The sequence below is a fragment of the Brachionichthys hirsutus genome, chromosome 15, assembly GCF_040956055.1.
Source record: "Brachionichthys hirsutus isolate HB-005 chromosome 15, CSIRO-AGI_Bhir_v1, whole genome shotgun sequence".
In the NCBI taxonomy this organism is placed as follows: Eukaryota; Metazoa; Chordata; class Actinopteri; order Lophiiformes; family Brachionichthyidae; genus Brachionichthys; species Brachionichthys hirsutus.
In genome coordinates, this window is record NC_090911.1 from 11,693,334 (window position 1) to 11,714,405 (window position 21,072).

The window sequence follows — 21,072 nt, forward strand, 5'->3', positions numbered from 1 at the left end:
ACACACCTATGGACAATTTAGCGTAACCTTGCATGTTTTCGGACGTGGGAGGAAGCCGGAGAACCCAGAGAACCCGGCCAGAAGCCACACAGACACGGGGAGAACATGGGAACTCCTCACAGAAAGGCCCCAAGTTGAACCCGTGACCTCCTAGCTGGAAGACAACAGCGCTTACCACTGCGCCATCGTGCTGCCCGGCGATGACTAATGCTAAATAAGATTGCTAAGCTAATGACGCTACAGAAAGCCTACCTACCCAACAACTAGCTAACAACTAGCTGGATCCCGGCTCTGTTGCGGGAACGGAACGCCACGCCCCTGTCTATTTAGCTCTGATTGGTCAGTTTGGTCACCGGTGAAACCCGAGAACACAGACCTGCTCTCTGCTAACCCAAACGCCCCCCCCCCCCCCCAACCACTGGGATCGCTCCCGCCCGAGGAGCAGCTCTGCCTCTGAGGAACTCCGACTCCGGTTGCGTCCTCAGGACAGCTCAGTCTTATCGGCCGTCTCCCCGTGATGGCCCCCTCCCGCCTCGGAGCCGCCGGGCGCCAGCAACGTCCTGCGGTTGTAGTGGTGGTGGCCCTTCATGATGCCCGAGTTGTTGTTCTCGTTGAGGATCTGCTTCTGCTTCTGCCTGTTGAGCGACTGCACCAGGCCGAGCACCACCGCCGCCAGCGAGTACTGCCCGGTGATTTTGCGGGGCTGCAGGATGAGCGGGTTGGGCTGCACCCGGCCCAGCAGGAAGTGCGTTCGGATTTTGCCCTCCTGCTCGCTGATGCCCTTCACGTAGATCTCGCCGCGGTACTCGAAGGCGAAGCCGCGCTCCTTCAGGATCAGGTAGGTCTCCTCGGGGACCTGGATCTTGCCGCTGACTCCCGTGCTGTCCATCCGGCTGGCCAAGTTCACGGTCTTCCCCCAGATGTCGTACTGAGGCTTCTTGGCGCCGATCACGCCGGCGACCACCGAGCCGTGGGCCATGCCTGCGGAGACACGCACAGGCGTTAAAGAGAGACGCGCGTTCAGGGAGGTACTTGGGGAAAAACGTCTTCAGGCGAGCAGGAAGAGGAAACCGCCATCCGAGGAACTCGCACCGATTCTAAGCTCAAAGTTGTTGAAGGAGTGCTTGTTGATTTCCTGGATGCTCTCGTTGAGGGCGATGGCGAAGTCGGCCAAGGCGCACAGGTGGCCCCATTTATCCTCGCATTGCTGTAGGAAGCAGAGAAGAAGAGTCAGCAGGATGTCGGGGGGGCGGACGGGTTCCTTACGTCCAAGAAACGCAGCAGCAGAGTCGTCACCTGCTTCTCGGGCGACAGCCCGGAGACGGCCATGTAGGTGCTGCCGATCGTCTTGATCTTCTCGATGTCCTGGAAACGATCCTCGCCGAGGAGCTGCGGCGGAGATTTTAAAACAACATGACAGTCCAGCCTTGGAACAGAAATAGACTCAAACGCAGGTTCAGGATCAGCACGTGTTCTGATCTTATTCTCTACCCCCCCCCCTCCAAATAGCGTGAGTCACCGCCCCAGCTGGTTGTCTGTCGCCGCCAGAGGCCAGCTCTCTGGAGGCTAAAAGAGGAGCGTGTTCGTTTCTGAGGAAGACAAGCGAGGAGGGTGGCCTCAGGCGGCGGAGCTCAGCTGGTGTCTGTTTGTACCGGCAGACATTAAAAGCTCCTCCAGTTGTTCCACAGGGAATCATCCAGGAAGTCCTTCTGACTTTCAACCCGGAGCCCGGAGACTTTATTTATCGCCACTTATTTATCGCCCGACCAATGAAAGTCCTTTCTGTCTGCAGACTTCTGGTCCTTGATTACAAAACAAGAGACAAAAACCGTCCATTAAAGAAGACAAGCTTCGTTCTGGAACGGTCAAGCCTTCGCGTGGCGATCCGGAATCAATACAGGATGGATTCACCTCAGTCTCGCACTTCATGAACAAAAGAGGGACTGCCATTTTATAATCTGTGCTTCCCCTCGATCCGAGATAAGTGCCTTTTGATAACCTGCAGGTAGGAGAACGGCCCCGTCACGTCCCCGGAGAAGAAGACAGACGCTTTGATAATGACTTCGGAAATGGACCCCGGCGTGCGCGGAAGTTAAAGTGGGAGCACTTGAGCGCCGCTCTTACCTCGTCAAAGTCGGCGATGATTTCATTGAGCAGCCTCAGGCACTCGACTCCTTGGTTGTTCATCTCCGTCTGGGAGTAGAAGTCGGCGAAGCCCGGGATGGAGGCGAACATCACGGCCACGGCGTCGTAGGACTGGGAGTACAGCTCCTGGACGCGGGAGTCACAGAGGGAACGCTTGGAAGGCGCTACGGCTTACAGCGACTCTCCGTTCAAGTTCAAGTCGTCTGCGCGGCGTAAAACGCTTCAGAAATCTACGCCAGGAAAGGCCTCGTTGGCGTGAACGTGATTACGCTTCGGTGAGGAGTTCTGGCGTCCCTGATTCTGTTCTGACCCATCAGTACCGTTCTGCAACGTCCGCACGTTAACGTCGGATGTCGCTGTACTACGCCATCTTCACCACCTGGGGGCAATGTGGGCACGCGGGGAATGTCCGTAGTTTAGCAAATCCCTGCTAAACGTTCAATTGTAGTTCAGCATTTGTTATTAATAATCAATTTGATCTTGAACGAGCGAAAGGTACCGGTCGACTTCACCGCCGCGCGCCCTCGCTGGCCCTGGACGACAGAGGTCAGAGGTCAAAGGCCCTTTAAACTCGTCGGCTGATTTCAATCTGGTTCGACCAATCAGCTCGCACCACACACCTGTTCCACACGGAGGGGTCGACGCTCAAAGGAAGAGTCCAAAGACGGAAAACAATAAACCACCTGTTTAATAATGGAACGAGCGATTAGGGCCCAAGCCATCCGGGCGGATGCATTTTTAATCGTGTCCTTTTTTTAATTAGGGACAGACACGGGCGCAGCTCTGCTCTCCTGACATTCATAATTGATCGGCAGTTTGGCTTTTGCTCGGGAGGAATTATGGGTTTGGGTTAGGGTTAGGGTTGGGGGGGGGTCGATGGCGGAGGAGGAGATGACGCTGATGCGGAGCTCCGACTCCAGAGACTCGACTCCAGAGACCATCGCTGAATATCATCGGATACGGATTTAAACGGATTTCAAATCACTCTGTGTTTGAACTGAAACGCTGGAGGCTCCTTAAGGTAAAAACCTCTGATTACCATGGTGACGCGGTGCCAGAACGATCACTTCCTGTTCCTGTGCATAACGACTACAGGAAGGAGGAAGTTGGTTTCTAAAGGCGGCGGCCGTGACTGAAAGAAGGGACGCGCCGGACAGGCGGCCAATCAGGCGGCCAATCAGGGAAGGAAAACGACAACATTAAACAGGGAAATAAACGATAAATAATGTGCATGGGAAGTTTCTTTGCACGGTTTCCATGACGACAGGCCTGCAGAGCAACAGCCAGAGAGTGAGGAGGAACGGTGTGAAGCTCAGAGTTCGCGGCCGAGTTCTTTAAACCAGACAGCGACTAGACTGGCAGACTTATTATGGGATGTCGATGACATGAATTCACAGAATGTGACTCCAGCCTCACGCCGCTTGTGTTGCAGACTCAACCTGATGGCACTATTGTTAGTTAACGGTTAGTTAACGGTTAGTTCAGGCCTCCTGGTCGGACTTCAACCCACCCGTTTGGTAGATAATGCAGGTCAGACGAGGTTCTGGTTCTGGTGTCACTTCTATAAACGCAGAACCAACTGAGAAAGTGGAACGTTGTGGTTATGCGGGTGGCGTCCCCGCAGCCGGGCTGGACCCGGAGCTCCGCCTACCGTGTCTAGAGTGTGTGCGGTATGATTCTAACCCAGTGTGCGTGTCCTTGTGTTGGACTCTCCAACCATTCAAAGTGCTTTTGAACCAAAGGGCAGCAGAGACCAGGAGAAGAAAAGGAGAAACTTTACCAAATGTTGCTGCGGCAACGGACAGAAAAATCAATATGTTCCCCGCTGCCCACGCTCAGCGTGTTATCGGAATGAATCACACGCGAACAAATAAAGCGCCCGGCCGAGGAAAACGGCCCCCTGGTTCTGTCTCAAGTTGCTCAAGAGGCGACTGCAGAGTCTTTTAGCTTGCTGGAACTCCCGAGGCTCGGGGGGAAAAGACTAAAGGGAAATGATTCCGGAGCAGAAAATGAGGTGGAACCGGCAGACGTGTGAAAACGGAGGCCCGGAAACATTGACCCTGAGGCACAACAAGCCGCCGGCTTCCTGTCGCTTCTCTCTGCTCAGCAAAAGACATTTACTGAAGCGCTAAGACACGGGACAAAGGAGAACGTGATCGGCTAACGGCGGGCGAAGCCCAAGCGAACAAACCGAGTGCAGACCTCGTTGTCCCGGTCCTTCTCCAGGAAGTGGCGAGCCACGTGGCTGGGGAGAATGTTCCTCAGCATGTTCTCGTTGTGTTCTCGCAGCTCCTTCATCTCGTTGATTTCCTCTTTGGCCTGGACACGCCACAGGAAGTCCAACCGGGCGGTGTACTCCAGCTAAAGACGGACGAAACAAGAACGGTGACAAAAAAAAAAAAAGGTTAGCGACGCGTCACGCGGTCGTCGCCTCCCGCCTCGGTCTTTATTCCACGGCGTGGGAAGACGCTCGCTTCAGTTTTCGTGTCCGCGCCACGTTGCAGCTTCAGTCGAGTTTGGCATCGCCGTAATTTAAACGACGACTCGGCCCGAGCTGCGGCTCCATAATGGCTCGATTGATGACAGGTCGGATGAACTACGGGACTCAGGAGATGTATCAATCCCGGTATCAATTAGTCCCGTAATCAAGTGAGTGAATGCAAATGTGGTACTTGTAATTAGGATGACTGCTTAATGTTCGGCTGCACAGTCGCGTGAAGCTAAGCTAGCTATAGCTAGCGCTAGGATTGAGGATATTAAACAGCGTTTTCTGCCGCTCTCATCCCACAGCCCGTCGTTACAGCTCACGCTTTGACTTATTGTTAAAGTCATTAAATCACGGCGGTATTATTTCTTTATGTGAGGGTTCGAGTTTAATTAAAAGCTTTTGTCACGTTGATTTAACGTTGAGTCTAAATGCTAAAATCACTTTTATTGCATTCTTATGCTTCAGTCTCTGACTCTGTGTCTCCTTCGCTGGATGCCGGCAATGACCCAATGCTTCCGATTATTGATTACTGATCTAAAGCGATCCAAATGACAGAACTCTAGTCCTTTCAAAATAAGAGCATTGCCTTGACGCCACTGTGCTTGGTAACGTAATTACTGGCTACGGGAAGCCGTCTCATGACGAACGACCTCATCTGGCCTTGGGGGGGGGGGGGGGGGGCGCCGCCGCCATTAGTTCGCCACGTAAGAAGGATGTGGTTTGGTTTCCTCCGGCACTTAAAGCGCCAAAGAGCCGCCTCGTGCGGCAGAATAGTCATCAAAGTGCCGTTAAACTCAACGGCGTCTCCTTCGATGGAGATAAACACACAATAATACCGGTGCTGAGTGCGATCCTCGACGAGGCTCGTGTGCCGCCGGAGAGGAAGAATCAAAGGAGCGAAGGCCTCCGTCGTTCTGCTCTAATAGGCTCTTCATCTCCGCGCAATAAAATCACTTTAATGTCTTTTCTTGAAGACGAACTCGCCCGTGTTTTTTTTTTTTTTTACTCCCCTGCGTATTTCTTCGACAACAGACTAATCGCTCCGAGTCTTCGGCTGAAGAACGCCTCGTTCTTTCTCTAGAACTTGCAGCTTCACTGGTCCGAGTCCGCTTTACTTCGCCCGAGTGTTTCCTCTTTCCAGAACGCCGTTGGTTGGTTGAGGCTGTTTAAAAGTGGCTCGCGGAACCGGTAAAGCTGCACTGAAGAGACAGCTGTTTTCAACAATGCGTCTCTTTTTCTCTCGCGTCTCGCTCAAGCATCCTTTTGGGAGAGCTGGGTCTTTACCCGCTTCGCGCTGTGAGCCGCCGCCGTCCTCGCGTCGCCAAGCAAGCGGTAGAACCGACCCTGGGAGAATCAACGCGGCGCTGGACGACATCAAATGCGTCAAAAAATCTTCTTTCATTGAGCTGCAAAAGGTCTTCGATTAGGGCCGTCTCTCCTCCAGGTGCCGACCACACCGTCAAAGGTTGCCATGGCGACAGCATGAAAGAGGCACCCTGCGAGCTGCTGCCTTCAGGAGGTTTGGTCCGTGTTCGTCTTTATCTGGGTTGACCTCTGCTGGCCTCTCACATGGAGGTCCAGCTTTCACGGCGTTCCGACAATCGGTCGGTTTATGTCCAGGTTCTGGTTCCGAAGCAATCGAAGGTGCGAAGGACGGGCGGGTTTTGTCTCACCTGCTGGCCGTGATAAAACACGGCGAGGAGGAACATGGCCATCAGGAGCAAAGACGTTTCTTTGGTCCCCAAGAAGTTTCTGTTGGAACAAAACAAAAGAGGAAGCTTTAGTTTAGAGGCCAAACATTTTAAACTCAAATCAAGCTTCATGGACAAAATCTATTTAAATGATTTTAATAAAATTAATTCCAGGGCAAGAAAATGAGAAAAAGTGCCTCTAAAAGTTTCTTTTTTTAGAATTCTTATCGAGGACGACTGTGTTTTATGTGTTTGTAAATACGCTTCGCCCATCCCGGCCACCGTCGTTACCTCCGATCGAGACAGAACGGTTAGAAAATGTACGCTAACGTTTGGTGATCGCACGCGACTCACTCTGTGTTGTGATGGATGCTGTCGTAGCGAACAAACAGCGAGGTGTAGAACGCTTCCGTCAGCAGCGAGTAGACGCCGATCATCACCAGCAGCACCGCCAGCTTCAGCACCGAGTTCAGCCGCAGGAACACAGCGCAGGTCACCATCGCCAGGACCCCCGTGAACACGAAGTACTGGGACGAGCAGGGAAATAGGAAGGCTCTTAAAACAGTCTATTGCCTATTTCAGTCTGGTTTTGACCTTAAAACAAGAAGTCATGTGGAACCAGCTCAGGACCCTGCAGCACTCCTAAAGAAAATAAGCGTCTCAGCCGGAGCCCTGAGCCCAGAGTGTGATTTTATCCGAACCATCAACCTGCTGCGTTTTGTGTGAGCAGAATCAGGTGACTTTTATGTGCTCCTAGACGAGACCCCCCCCCCCCCACCTCCAGCCCAACCCCCGGGAGTAAGCAGATGTCGAGGATGTTTAATTAATCATTTTGCCTCTGTCGCAGAAGTAAAAACCCCCCCAACAGATGGACCTGACAGCAAAGTTGAGACGCCTCATTTTGCCGGTACCTCTGGGTAGAAGCAGATGTCTGGCATGGAGGCGGACTCGTTGTACGTCTGGTTCCTGAAGGTGCTGGACTTGTCGAACTTGCACCACAGCTGTGGAGACCAACGGGGGGGAGGGGGGGGGGGGGAGCAGCGGCGAACCGATGAAGGGTCGGTTGTAAAACATTTCCCCTCCGTACACGTGTCATCCCTCCTTTAATCTACTGTCCAGGGCGGACATTCAGCTCGTCGTGGGGAAAACGGGAAGACAATTAGAGCTCGGCAGGAAAGCGCATGGTTCTGACCCGAAGAGAGGGAATCGGTGAACAGATAGAACCCGACTATTAAACTCTCCGTACCTGAAAATTAGTCTATTTAGCGTTAGCTTCCTAGTAGCCTTCAGGCTAGCAAGGATGTGATTCCACCTGTTTTTTCCACACTTTCTTCTGCTTTTTCTTTGTTTCTCATGGCAACATGCTTCATTCATTCATATGGGAGCATGAATTAAAATGTAAATGTTCCACTGAGCCGCACAACTGGGCCGAACTGGGCTCGATGAACTCACTATATTGATCATGGCTGCCAGGAAGTTGATGAGGATCGAGACGAAGACGATGACGTTTCGGGCGGTGTACGTTTCGTTGATCCAGCAGCAGGCTTTACGCAGCACCAGCGGCAGACATTTGTAGTCTTCGGCCGTTGTCACCAAGACCAGGCAAGAATGCAGGACGATGAGGACCGAGAACTGGATCACCATGGTTACCGTTCTGCAGGAATACACAAGACAGTGACTGGAAAAGTTGCACAGAAACGTGTAAACCGCCACTGAAAGTTCCACTTTCTAGTTCTCTTTTCTCTTACCTGGCGGAGGGAAGCAGGCTTTGGATGGTGGTGATGAAGATGAGCACGATGAAGGCACACACCAGGTTGGACTTGAACACCTCGTCCCTCATCTGGGAGTACTGGAACATGGAAGGAAGAAGGAGAAGATCGACACCACTCTCGATTCTGCTGCATTAAATATGACCAGCTCTTAATGCTAAGATTAGCGTAGCATGGAGATGGTTTACCTGGCACTGTCCACAGGTAAATGGAGGCAGCAGGAAGTCATTAAAGCACTTATACAACGTATAAATATATGTGTACTAAATATACTCGCTTCCTCCTCCAGACTCGATCGTTATTTATCGAACCAAGTGTTCAAAGCCAGAAAGTTTCCCTTCCGTCCTGTAACTCCAGGACGACTTACGTTCTGCTTCCCCACGATGTTGTCGAAGGGGAGCTCGGGGCTCCAGGATGCCTCGTTGAAGGTGGCGCCGCTGGCCCGGCGGTCGGCCGAGCTCGCCGCCTCCTTCACGATGTCCTCCGGCAGGGTGAGCAGACTCTCCTCCGGCTCCTTGATGAGGAACGTCTCGATGTTGTGGCGACGGAGGAAGTCATTGCGGTCCTTCCCGTGGCCCTCCTCCACCTCGTAGTCGCCGTTCAAACAGTCCAAAGCAGCTTTGGAGATGTGGATCCTCCTGGAACACGGAGAATCCACGTCAAAGATTTCAACTTACCCTGGATGGGAGTCTTCTGAGAGGCGCACCCGCCTCACGCTGAAGGCCCGTCTCCGTCTACCGGATGCATTCACGTCTATTATTCGCCTCTTTCTGTCTCTCACCCCGGGATCCCTCCAGATTCCAGCTTGTTGGCGATGTCGACGTCCCACGACCAGACGTCAAACTGCCACTTTCTGAGTCCCAGAACGCCGCACAGCACGGAGCCGGAGTGGATTCCGATCCGCATGTCGATGTCGTGTTTCGTACGTGATCTCACGTATCTAGAGAAAAGACAAGAAGAGTCTGCTTCGGGCTCAAAAGGTTTATGCCCCCCCTCCGATTAATGGGTGCTAGGTTTGTAACTGCTGGAGTCAAGAGGTCCGTTTTCACATGGAGCTCTTTAAACGAAAGCACCTTTTAGTGACTTAGAGGCCCTTAAACATTCAGAAAGACTTTCAATCCTATTCCACTTCCTGCCAGGGTCAAAGTCTCTTCCTTCCATTCATTATTGATCCTCTTATCAGACTGGGACGAATCCTTGCGTCGACATTTTGCAAAAGATGCCGATTCAGCACGCTTGAGTTATTTATGATAAAAGATAATCTGTCTGCGTTGAAGGTTGCGTTGTTTGGTTCCTTTCTGACAGTCTTCGGTGGTATTTTCAGCTTCAGATTTACATTCCTTCGGTGAAACGCTTTGGTTCCGGTCCAACGCCACTCAAGGGATGAAAGCAAAATAGAAATAGTCTCAAAGAGGAAACATTGTTGACATAAAAATGACTAGACGGGATTGGATTGGTTCAGCATGTCAAATTTGATACTGGCTTTAATGAATAAGACTAGAAATATATTATAGAGCTGCAAAATAACTCCAGGCACTGTGACTGATTAGCATCTGGATGGCCTGGGGGGAGGAGGAGCTGCTCCTCTTCCTCACTGTGTTGCCCTCCGGCGGTGGCAACTTCGTCCCAAGGGCAGCCGAGCAAAGAGTCTCTGGGCTCGCCTCCTCTTAAGCTGAATCGGCTCTAAATGTCCTGCAGGCCAGGGACAGAGGTTCTGAGGATTCACTCGACTGGAAGTCCAGACTGCTATGAAGTCCAGTTTGGTTCTGCTTCCCATCCAGGTAATAAGAATATCAAAGGGGGGGGGAAGGAGGGAGATAAAGTCTCTCTCCTGTCCATCTATCCATCCATCCTTCAGGGTCGGTTCAGGAAGTAGGACAAGCTGGTTATTCCGGTCGTCCCTCTCCCCAGCAACACTTTTCAGCGTTTTTCCCGTAGGATCCAGACACATTCCGAGAGTAGATGAAATACGCAATCCCTTCGGAGAGTTCTGGGCCTGCCCTGGGGTCTCCTCCCACTTGGACATGCCAACAGCCTCCAAAGGGAGGCGGTCTGGAGGATCCCAGGATACGCTAAGATGCTAACCGAGAAAACGTTTTTTTATCTAACCGGGGGAAGAAACAAGGTGGACAGGTCACCATAGAAACGTAGAGGAAGTTGGTACCTGATGGTTTTGATCATGCTGAGGCCCATCTCCACGCAGCAGTGGGCGTGGTCCTGTCTGGGCTCAGGTAGGCCCGAAACGCAGTAGTAACAGTCTCCAAGGATCTTTATTCGTAGGCAGTGGTGCTCCTGCAACGACCAATCAAACGTTAACGTCAACGTCAGCGGTGACGGACATCAAGAAGACGCCGTCTTCTGCAGCTGCAGCCTTCAAAGGACGAGTTTCAGGACCAATGACATCACAGCGGCATGGTCGTCCTTTCATTGGTCGGCTTTTAAAGACCACGGTCTACGAAGGCGTGGCTTCGTTCGGTGCTGAGACGTGAAACGGTCTAGTCTACAGACTCTACCATCGACTCCTCTCGTAGTCATGATACCTGTCGCCTAGCGACTTTAACAGCCCGAGTCGATTTGTTATCAAAAAGCGCAGCAAAGCGAAATCACTTACGTGTGCGAGGCGGTCGAAGCGTGCAAAGAGTTCATTCAACATTCGCACCAGCTCCTGCGCCGACAGCGTCGTGGAGAGGTTGGTGAAGCCTTTAACATCTGCGAAAAGAATGCTGAATAAAATACGGAAATGTCACTGTAATGCGCAGCTCACTTCTTTCACACCATCCAAACACTTACAACATTTAATGCCGCATGGATCACACTGCATAGTCTGCACATTAACATGAATATTTAAATGCATAGACAATAAATGGAGGGGCAACTTTGGAGCTTTGAAAACCAAAGGTATTTACATTTATTAAAGAATATAAAAAATAGCAGAAGCCATCTTTGCTGTGTACTTGGAGCATTTAGTTTGGCTTGTGTGCCTCCAGGTTTAACTAGCCACTAGAGGGCGATCAACATGTTGGGGTGGACAAATGTTTTGACTCGCTAACCACAATGGCTAGAATTCGGAAAAGTTCGGCGGACCGGATTAAAAAGCCAGAAGGGCCGTATATGGCCCCCGGGCCTTAGTTTGCCCATGCCTGTCCTAAATACTAACTTCTCTTTCTCTATAAACTGTATTTATTTTTATTTAACGTCATCAACTCAAAAGCATTTCCTGATATCTTTCAATCAGTGTTTCCGACATAACGTATGTGAACCTGGAAGATTTGAGGCTCCATCATTAGTTGAACAAGCAGATCTATGCGAACACCTCTGAAGGTGCAGTAATGTAATGCTTCACAGTCAAACCGACGGACTGACCTGACATTCTCGTAGCGGTGAATGTAGATTCTGTGAAACTGATGCTGGAGGTGTTCGTCCTCTACATTTGTCATGTCATTGATCATTTCCAAAACTACGAAACGCGGAAGGACTGATAAGACCAGTCTCTCCTGCAGGGGGGGAGAGAAAAAAAAATCAATCATGTTGGTTAATGGCAAACACAATGTAAAAGTCCTGGAGTCTTTAAACTGTGGAGGGAATCATAATTCACTTGCTTAAAGTTCAAGCAACAATGGGGTGAAATAATTGTTCTAGTTCCAAAGAAAAGAGAATTCAAATGGAATCTCTGGGTGTCGTTATGCAGACGGGAACACTCTGATGTACTAAACAAGCAAGCATAAGGGGCAGATTGTTGCACAAACAAATTTCATAAAGGTCTGAGCAAAGAAATATCTTCAGAGACTCTGCCAGCCGGAGCTCTTTGAGCAGAATCCTGCAAAGATTCCATCTTCACGGAAACAAGCAGCACGCCTCGTGTTTCTGTGCTCATGGAGGAGCCCCGCGGCAAATACGCGCAGAGATTCGCAGTCATGCATCAGCTTCCATCATAGTCCTTTTGGCCTCGGGGATCAGGACCAGCTCCAGCTCTAAGCATCTTTCTCTTTCAGATGCCAAAAACACACACACACAAAAAAAACCACAACCAGCAATTCCATACAATGACACAGACGCTCTCGGTACACAACATTTAGCAGATAAACTACGCGGTTACATTTAGGATATGATGTTTAAACGTGTTTCACACGGGAAAACCCCAGCCTGCTACGGAAAAAAAGTCAAATCTGACCTCCACTCTGAAATCAATTATAGAGATAAACTTGAGTATCATCTGCATAATGGCAACTGAGCCGAAGGATAGCATGCAAAGATGCAAACGAAGGAGCTAATGCTAAAGCCCTGTTGAAGGAATACGATCAGGTGTGGGAAACGCCCGAAAGGCCTCCCTTAAATCAGTTAATGTGCTGCTAACGAGGCTCTCGTTAAATGTATGCCAACGCTGTGGGCTAATAATAGAGTAAAGTGTTTGCTACTGTTGCTTATTATAAGAGCTCCTTTAAAGTTGTGGGGTCTCGTTTTATAAGATTCTCGAGGCATCGGATCTGAAAGCGTCTTATTTCTACACACCGGTACGTTAATTGAATAAAATCTTTCCATTTGCTTCCATAAAAGGCTCCATTTTTAATTCAAAGAAACCTAAATGGTAAACCTCAAACATAAATGTATCTTTTTTTTCTCTCTCTCTCTTCTTGCTTTCGACCATATTATGATCCTTCATGACACCGTCATGACAAAAATTAAAAGTCCAAGTCTCGTTTGGATAATGTAACGTAATAATTACACATGATAAGCGTCAGCGACGATCAGAACCTCCAGAGGGTGAACCGATCGGATTGGATGCGACTCCGAGGTGGAAACGTGCTTCAGCATTGTGAGGCCTGCCCAGCTGGGGGGGCCATGGGGGGGGGTGCTCCACTTGACATGGTCTCTGGTTCGGACAGCGCGGAGCCAGCGGACTCCGTGTCAGATTAGCTTTGAAAGTCATTAGCGCAGCTTGATTTTCCTCCCGGAGCCGAAGCCCTCCGGCGGCTCGCTGACAACTCTCATCCGGCTCACCGGGACACGCTTTCTGCCTTCGCCGCTCTCTGCTCGACTTTCTTCACCTGCTGCTTCCTAAATGCGTCTGTCTGCTGATTGGTCGGCGCTGAGGAGGCGGTGCGTGGCAGACTTAGACCCGTTTAATAGTACGGCTCTTGATGAGATAAGTTTCTATCCCTTTTCCGAACATCAGTCAAACCCAAAGAGTACGAGAGCTCTTGATGCCTGTTGACAGAAATGCCGGGCTTTGATTGGCTGACATTAGGGGTGGTGTGCTGAGGAGGGCGGAGCCTCTTCGCGCTCCATTACAACTATCACGGCCTTGTGAGGCTAGAACGCTTCCAGGAAGAGCAGTAAAAGCTTTCTGAGGGTTCTGGAAGCCGGAGCGTCCGCCGTGTGTCACCATGCATCTGTGTGTGTGTGTGTGTGTGTGCGTGTGCATGTGCATGATGCACGGTTTGCATGACAGCAGCGGATCGATGAGGCCTAAATGTTGTCGCACGACTGGGATTCATCCTCTGGAGATCACGAGCGTCCGTATAAATAACCAGAACCTCCGATCGTCAAACGTGAACGGCCTCTACGAGTCCCTCTTTACTGAAGGTCCCACAGGTGTCTGCAGCGGGGCCGGACCTCACCTGTCTCTGGTTCTCCGTCTCGAGTCGCAGCCGGGCCTCGATGCAGCGCCGGGTCTCCAGGAAGGCCTGGCGCTGGGCCCGGTCGGACAGGTAGCTGATGAAGACCCCGGCGGTGTTCATGCACAGGAATAAGACCACCTGAGCCGCCACCTGAAACAGACACGCCCCAGAAAGGTGTGGTCAGATCGATGGATCCGGTCTGCGCCAATCAAACAAACGCGATCGATCGGGGGGGGACGGGCCCGATGCCTAAATATAATCTGGGTTTATCAGAGGGTCGGAAAAAACATGGCCGCCGTCCTTTGTTTTCAAGTCACCGGAGAGCAGAGCTGACGCAACAACCTGCAACCTCTGAACTAGTGAACAGGGGATTTTACCGCCACGGCCACCTTTAGCTCCGCCTCCCCCTCCCCCGCCCCCTTCGTCCTCCCGTCTGATGGAGCCTCACATGATGCAAGTTTTAAAATGGGTTGGCTGAGAAATCAACACGTCTCACGGACGGAAACTCTCCAGGCTCGACGCCCGCACACACGTTCACACGCACACACACACACACACACACACACACACGCACACACACGCACACACACGCACACACACTGGGTTGTGCATAGGGAGTAATTACAGCCAAACAGGTGTGGACAGGACCAAAAGCGTCTATCTAGTGTCGCAGTTTTTATTGCCCCATCCGAACAGACGGGGCAATCGACCGACCGCTACCTGCCCAGGTGGGCAGGTCTCCCGACCCCGACGGACAAGACTTGATTAGCAGCTGTTCAAGTTCAAGAGGGCTTCACTGCCATGTCAACTGCGTGCGAAGACAATGAGACGAGATGTTTCCATGGGAACGCCCCCCCTCCCCCCGAACGCGACCACGAAGACGACCCCTTTAGCCATGCGTGTTTCCCGCGTTTGTGTATTTGTGTATTTTCCTCCTCGCTCCTCACACGACGCCTCCCTCTCTCCGTCTCCCGCCCCGAAGCTCTGCACCTCCCAGAGGGCGAGACGCCTCCCGCCGCATTACGGCGTGCTACTGTGTCTCATTGCAAAGTCCTCCCGGGACGCCATCAGCGCTGATTCAATTTCAATGCCGCGCCCCCGAAGGCCTCTGCTCCTTCCACAGAGACGGGAAAATGGAAAACATGCTACGCTGCAGCAGCTGTGGCGGCGGGAGCCGCCATGTTGTTTTGGAAAGCAGCAGCAGCGCCGGCACGTCCGTAAAGGACGGAGACGGTGGAGAAGTGAGGTGGACGCTTTTAACAAGGTCTCGTTAAGAGCAGCGGTCCAGCGAGATGCAGCTACACGAGAATAATGAGGCGGGGTTAACGGCCGCCATTATCATAATGTTTTCAGTTTGAGTCCAGGCGGAAGAGCGGCGTGGAAAACGGACGCATCGCTAATCAGGTCCAGGCTTAAAGGAGACAAGAGGACAAATCTAGTAGAGTTAATTAAGGCAAAGAAATTAATCCGTTTTAGGAATCAACCAGATGCTATTGAGGTTTCCACGCTCGTACAGGGAGGTGACATCACTGAGGTGACATCGGCTCCACCTTTCCTCACACTGTGTGTGAATATTAAACTGATCCTCCCCTCCTGACTTCCTGCGTCGTCGTCATGTTTCAAGGTGACGGACGAGCGTGGGAACTTCCTGCATTACGCTCTTGACTTCTATCATCGTCACGGCGATGAATTTATAGGATTACATTTCGACTCCAGAAGGAGTCAGCAGGATCTTTACAGGCTGCGGCGACGCCTCGGTTTGACCCGCCGTCCCGCGTCACGGAGACAGCCGGATGAAAACGTGACGGCGGCTCCGAGCCGCGGAGCTACGGCAGCTTCCCTGCTGCGGTTTGATTTCCTGCGTGACCAATCAAAAGGTTGCATTTCCTGCTTCCCCCCCCGTTCCCAATGTGAGTCCCGTGGCCCGTGACCTTCGTGCACCCCGTTGCCATGACAATATCCGATGTCATTCTCATCAAACGTGAACTATATTGAATGTCAGCGGTTCTTGGTTTTTAAAAGCGTTCGGTTAGAGGAGACTTTAGACGCGTCTGCAGCTCCTTCTCGGCTCCTCCGGGAGCAGCTGGGTCGCTTTCTCAGTTCTGAGCGTGTCGCTTAAGCTGCGATGACACTGAACGTCTGCGTGTGTCTGTGTGTGTGTGTGTGCGTGCCTGTCATTCCAAAACACGCAGCAATATGCTTCGTGTGTGACACCGAGAGCGACACGACGACGAGGCGCTGAATTGACGTGTCGTCTGGGTCGGCGTCGACCGACACGCCTCGATTCAACAACACGCGTGTGCTATAAAGTACAAGTAAAAGTAAAGTACAAGTACACGAAGTACGTGTCTAAAAATACTCAATTTAATCAATAATCAATCAGCATAAGAACGGTCTGTGCTGGAGGTGAAAAACTAAACCAGAGAGGATTTTGTCGCCTGAGATTTAGGCCTTTATTTTTAGAGCTTCTAATTACTTTTCCATCTCTCACAAACGAGCTCTGATTTATTTAAAAAAAAAATTTTGCTTTGAGACGTTTTTTCCTGCCGGACGGCCTTGTTGGTTCACGGGGAGGCGAGCCGAGTGTTTTTCCTCGACGGCGTCCGGGAGACGGATCCCCGCGGGGCGGCAGCGACCGGAGCAAACATCCTGAGGACGAATGAGAGTCTGGGACGAGCTAAAGACAGCTCCCCCCCCCCCCCCCCGGGGACTCGTCCCACACGGCAAGTCGCTGCATGCCAGGAGGACACGTTCTGCAACCTCTGGTTTGTCCTCTAATAATCGTCACATTTGACCTCTAATAACCGACACGTTTGACCTCTAATAACTCCGCTAGCTTGTCACAAATGTCTTCAAAGAAACGTCAACAATGGACTCTGAATGACATCCAGAGGACAGTTTGTTGCCTCCTCACCATCTTCCTGAGCCGGTCCAGTGACGCGAGCATCCCCCCCCCCCCCCCCCCCTACCAGGCACCCGTGAACGGCCGAGCTCAAACCGCACCAGCATCTGGCTGCCGATGAGACGCTCGGCCTCGCTGTCCGCGTTTCTTCTGACGCTAATGGTCTCTAAAAAGCTGCCAGAGTCTCATGAGACACGACAGACGGTCTTTGTCGTGTGATTCCAGGGCGTCGACCTGCACGGCTCGGGGGGGGGGGGGGGGGGGGGGGCAAAGCAAAGGAGTCGTACGTCTGCAGAGACGTTTTCTGACGAGTCCAACCTTTGTTGGGACTTAAAAGACACTGGCAAAAGGCTGAAGACAGGGGAGGAGGGTGACCACAGAGCCCCCCCCCCTACCCCCCCTTGAGTGTCTGCTGTTTTTCCATATTTCAAAGAGATAACAGTAATCCAAAAGTAATCTCATTTGAATGCTGACCCCGGAGGAGAGTGGCGAACGCCGCTGGCTGGCACCCGGCGCCGGCGCCGTGAATAGATTAGCGCCGGGAGCTAATCCTGGCTGGAATCACGCTGCCTTTAATCTAAACCTCGCCCCAATATGCTCCCAGACCCAAACAGGCTCCCCGCTTCGCTCCTGGTCGTGGACGATCGGAATTCTAAAAGGAGACGCCGTATAACCGAGAGGGAACAGCGTCGTCTCAGAAACCGACGGTCTTCCGGGATTTTCTCCAGAGAGCAGAAAGAGGCTTCTCTACATTCCAGGACTTTTCCCGCCATGTTTTGTGGGGCTCATTAGCGACGAGGCTAACTTGGATGTGGGTTGGGGGGGTTTCATTCATGACAGAACAATAAGAATGAAGGACGAAAAAGCAGCTTTTAGGTCCGTGCCGACGTTTGGAAATGCCTTAAAGGTCACGGCGTTGAAAATGTCACTGGAACACTCCGCTATGAAAAGCTGGACAAGCTGCAGCTAACGGCTCATTAAATATTCAGAGGGCCTGAGTGCAGCGTCTGCTAACGGACGGCGAGCGTGGCCGAGATCGATGGCACGAAACCGGCGAGCTCAAGGAGCAGGGGGGGGGGGGGGGGGAATGAAAGAAAGAAAGAAAGATTGATGGATTTCCTACTGACCACTAGGGGGTGCTGAACCTGTTTAGAGTTACTGCAGGATCTCAGCACTGTGTGTGTTCTGGACAGCTCCACGGTGCTGAATCATTGTTTGAACTGAAGACGTTCAAGTTAGAAACACACACGCACACGCACACACGCACACACACGCACTGTGAACAAGCCCATCTGACAATAAACTCCGAGTTTTAGTTTCAGGATCAAAAGTGAAGAAAGCACCTCAAAGAAAAAGGAGGAGGAGGAGGAAGAGGAGGAAGAGTGGAGATCCTTCCATTACAGTTTCTTTCTCCTTCATGGTGGGGAAATTAAGGAGACAAAGAGGATGGCCGAAGGGAGGTAGAAGGAGAAAAGCAATGGAGGAGCAGGAGGAGGAGGAGCGGGCCAAAGAAGGGAGATGAAAGGAAGATAGGGAGTGCAATGGGCAAGATGAAGAAAGGAGATAAAGGAGAAGAAAACGATGCAGGAAGAGAAGGAGATGAGAAAGGAGAGACAGAGGAGGAGGGGAAACAATCGGACAGGTGAGCGAGCGTATACCTGGTTGGTGGAGAGCAGTGCATTCTGGGAGAGGAGCAGCTGGACCAGCACGTGCAGGCCGGATGTGAACACGCCGGCCAGGATGGCCCAGGTGAGCGGCAGCGGCAGCATGCTGTAGGTGGCGAACAGCGTGAAGAGCACGTAGCCCGCGCCGTCGCCCAGCAACCCGTAGCCCAGCGCGGCGGCCAGCACCTGCGTGGCCATGGCCGCCCACGTGACCGCGCCGCTGTACTGCAGGTAGCTGTGCGACGTGGTGTCCTTCCGCACCGCCACCAGGGCGCAGATCACCGCCTCCACGCCCGCGAAGAAGCCGAGCAGCCCCCCTTGACGGGGTCCATGCGCGCGGGGGCGAGCGCGAGGTGCAGCGCGAGCAGCGTGACTTTGGTCGCCACGTCCAGGACGTTCATCACCGCCACCGACTTCCGCCGCTGGCCCAGGAAGTAGCGCTGGTACAGCCGCTCCAGCTCGCGGGACTTGAAGGCGTTCCGCAGGGTCGGGAAGATGACCCCCCGGTAGGTGTAGCCCCGGTTCAGGAAGAAGTCCGAGTCGCTGGGGGGGCAGTCGAGCTGCAGGAAGCCCAGGTCGCTGCTGGCGCGCTCCGGGAACACCTTGGTGCCCCCGTTGTTGTGCCGGTCCCCCGCGGGGCGCGGAGGCTCGCCCCCCCCGGCGGCGGCGCCCCCTGCTCGTGGATGAACCGCTGCTCGGTGATGTGACGCACCGCGTTCTGCCACAGCAGCCGCTTGGGTCGCGCGCTGCCGCCGCTGCTGCCGCCGCTGCCGCCGCTGCTCGGGCTCCGGTTGCCGGTGTGAAGCTCCTCGCTGCCGCTGGAGCACCGAACTTCGGACAGCTCCATCCCCGCCCGCCGCCCGCTGCTGTCGCGCTTCTTGTTTTCTCCCTCCTATCGGTCAAATCGGTCAAATCGATCCCAGCCGTGAATTATCTCAGCGGCTCGACGTCCTCTCGTGCGCATCGAACCGGAGCCGCGTGGCTGCGTAACGCGCGGCTGGAGGTCATCATCATCATCATCATCATCATCATCTTCATCGCGCGAACGATTCCGCTGAAGAAGCAGCGCGTAAATCCGACTGGAGTGGAAACGCATCTCCCGCGTCTCGGTGCGTCTCGGTGCGTCTCGGTGGATCACCGGGCGGCGGCTCCGAGCAGCGGCTCGAGCCACCGGGCGCGGACCGTCCGCACCATCAGGGCGCCGCGGCGTCACCGTGGAACCAGCGTGGGGGTGGGGGGGGGGGGGGGTCGAACAGCAGAGAAACGGACTTTCAGGTCGAACCCCGGGACATGGCTGTGCGTCGTCGGCGCAGCAGCCGGTTGGCGCGCGCGTCACGGTAACCCAACTTCAAAGAAAATGCGTTTTCTGTGCATTTCGTAAAATATATCACAAAGATATAAATCCGGTGAGGGGGGGGGGGGCAAAGAGGGAGACAATCCGCAGGTGTGTCCGGTTCTCTTTAAACCGGACAACATTAACAACTGTCGACCTGCCGCGCACCGCGTCAGCCCGGCGGCGTGGATCGAGCCCCCGCTTGCCTGGAGGGGCTGCGGCGGCGGGGCGGGGGGGGGGGGGGAGGGCAGGACGCGGCGGTCCTGTCGCAGTCCCGCTCCGTTGTCCCACCGAGGAGAGCAGGAGCGAAACAAAGTGTCCACAAATGATGTCCGGCGCGTCCCCGATGATGATGAGAGCCTCCTTCCTCCTTCCTCCTCCTCCTCTTCCTCCTCCTCCGGTGAGCCGTTTCTCCGCGTGAGTCCTCGCGGTTTCCCCCCTTCCTCTTCCTCTTCTTCCTCTTCTCCGGTGTTTGAAAGCAGCAGGAGCCTCCGCGTGGAGGATGTGCGGAGAGAGTCAGCTGGGCTCCGGGATGACGTCACAGTCACCTCTGCATCCGCCCCTTTCCCTGCCTCCTTATCGTCCCACGAGCTTCCTCTTTTTTGTCCTCCACTTCTGCTCTCTTTCTCTCTCTCTTTCATCTCCTCCTCTCTTTCTTCCCTTCCATCCCTGATAAAAAATGTCCTCCCGTCTTCTGTCCTTTTGTCCCTTGTCCACATTTCGCTTCTCCGCAGTTCATTCGGACCATATGTGAGTAAAATAAAAGCAGCTTTATTGCTCAGACACGCATCCATCACGGGTCACCCCCCACCCGGTACCTCTGGGATGGGGGGTGAGTCTTTATGTCACTTTGGTATAAACTCCGCCCCATTAAGGGCGTCAAGTTTAAAAAACAAACAAACAAAAATCTAAATTATAGCCCCGGTGACAAAACTGGATTACGACTCTAATCTAAGGCCTTGAAATTTTAATCACAAAGAACAAATGCTGAAAAGGAGGCGTTCCCGGGAGACACCCCTCGGAGACGCCCCCCAGAGACGCTCCCCGGAGACGCCCCTCGGAGACACCCCTCGGAGACGCCCCTCAGAGACGCTCCCCGGAGACGCTCCCCGGAGACGCTCCCCAGAGACGCTCCCCGGAGACACCCCTCGGAGACGCCCCCCAGAGACGCTCCCCGGAGACGCCCCTTGGAGACACCCCTCGGAGACGCCCCCCAGAGACGCTCCCCGGAGGCGCCCCTTGGAGACGCCCCTCGGAGACGCTCCTACCGTCGTCCTCCGCAGATCTCAACTCGGGGGGGGGGTCGCCGGCTAAAGCGAGATTAACTGGGATTAATTCAGACTGTCAGCAAAATGCCGAAATGTAGACAGGATGGGGAAGGAAATGTGCCCAGCGGAGACGGCATTTGCCCCCCCACCCCCCCTTACACTGTTTGCTAACATCTTGTCCCACTTTCCTTATC

At 53.2% G+C, this 21,072-nt stretch overlaps 1 protein-coding gene across 1 annotated transcript; it reads right to left on the reverse strand.

Annotated features, from left to right (window-relative positions):
• Window positions 1-481: 481 nt before the first annotated feature.
• adcy8 (adenylate cyclase 8 (brain)) lies at window positions 482-19,124 on the reverse strand. The gene is given in 19 exon segments (XM_068748979.1): window positions 482-981; window positions 1,093-1,207; window positions 1,297-1,389; window positions 2,125-2,271; window positions 4,348-4,506; window positions 6,307-6,385; window positions 6,679-6,851; window positions 7,236-7,325; window positions 7,777-7,978; window positions 8,073-8,173; window positions 8,461-8,731; window positions 8,875-9,033; window positions 10,258-10,385; window positions 10,705-10,816; window positions 11,457-11,587; window positions 13,712-13,861; window positions 18,272-18,591; window positions 18,594-18,945; window positions 18,948-19,124. Coding segments are annotated over 19 exon segments (3,459 nt in total).
• Window positions 19,125-21,072: the final 1,948 nt, after the last annotated feature.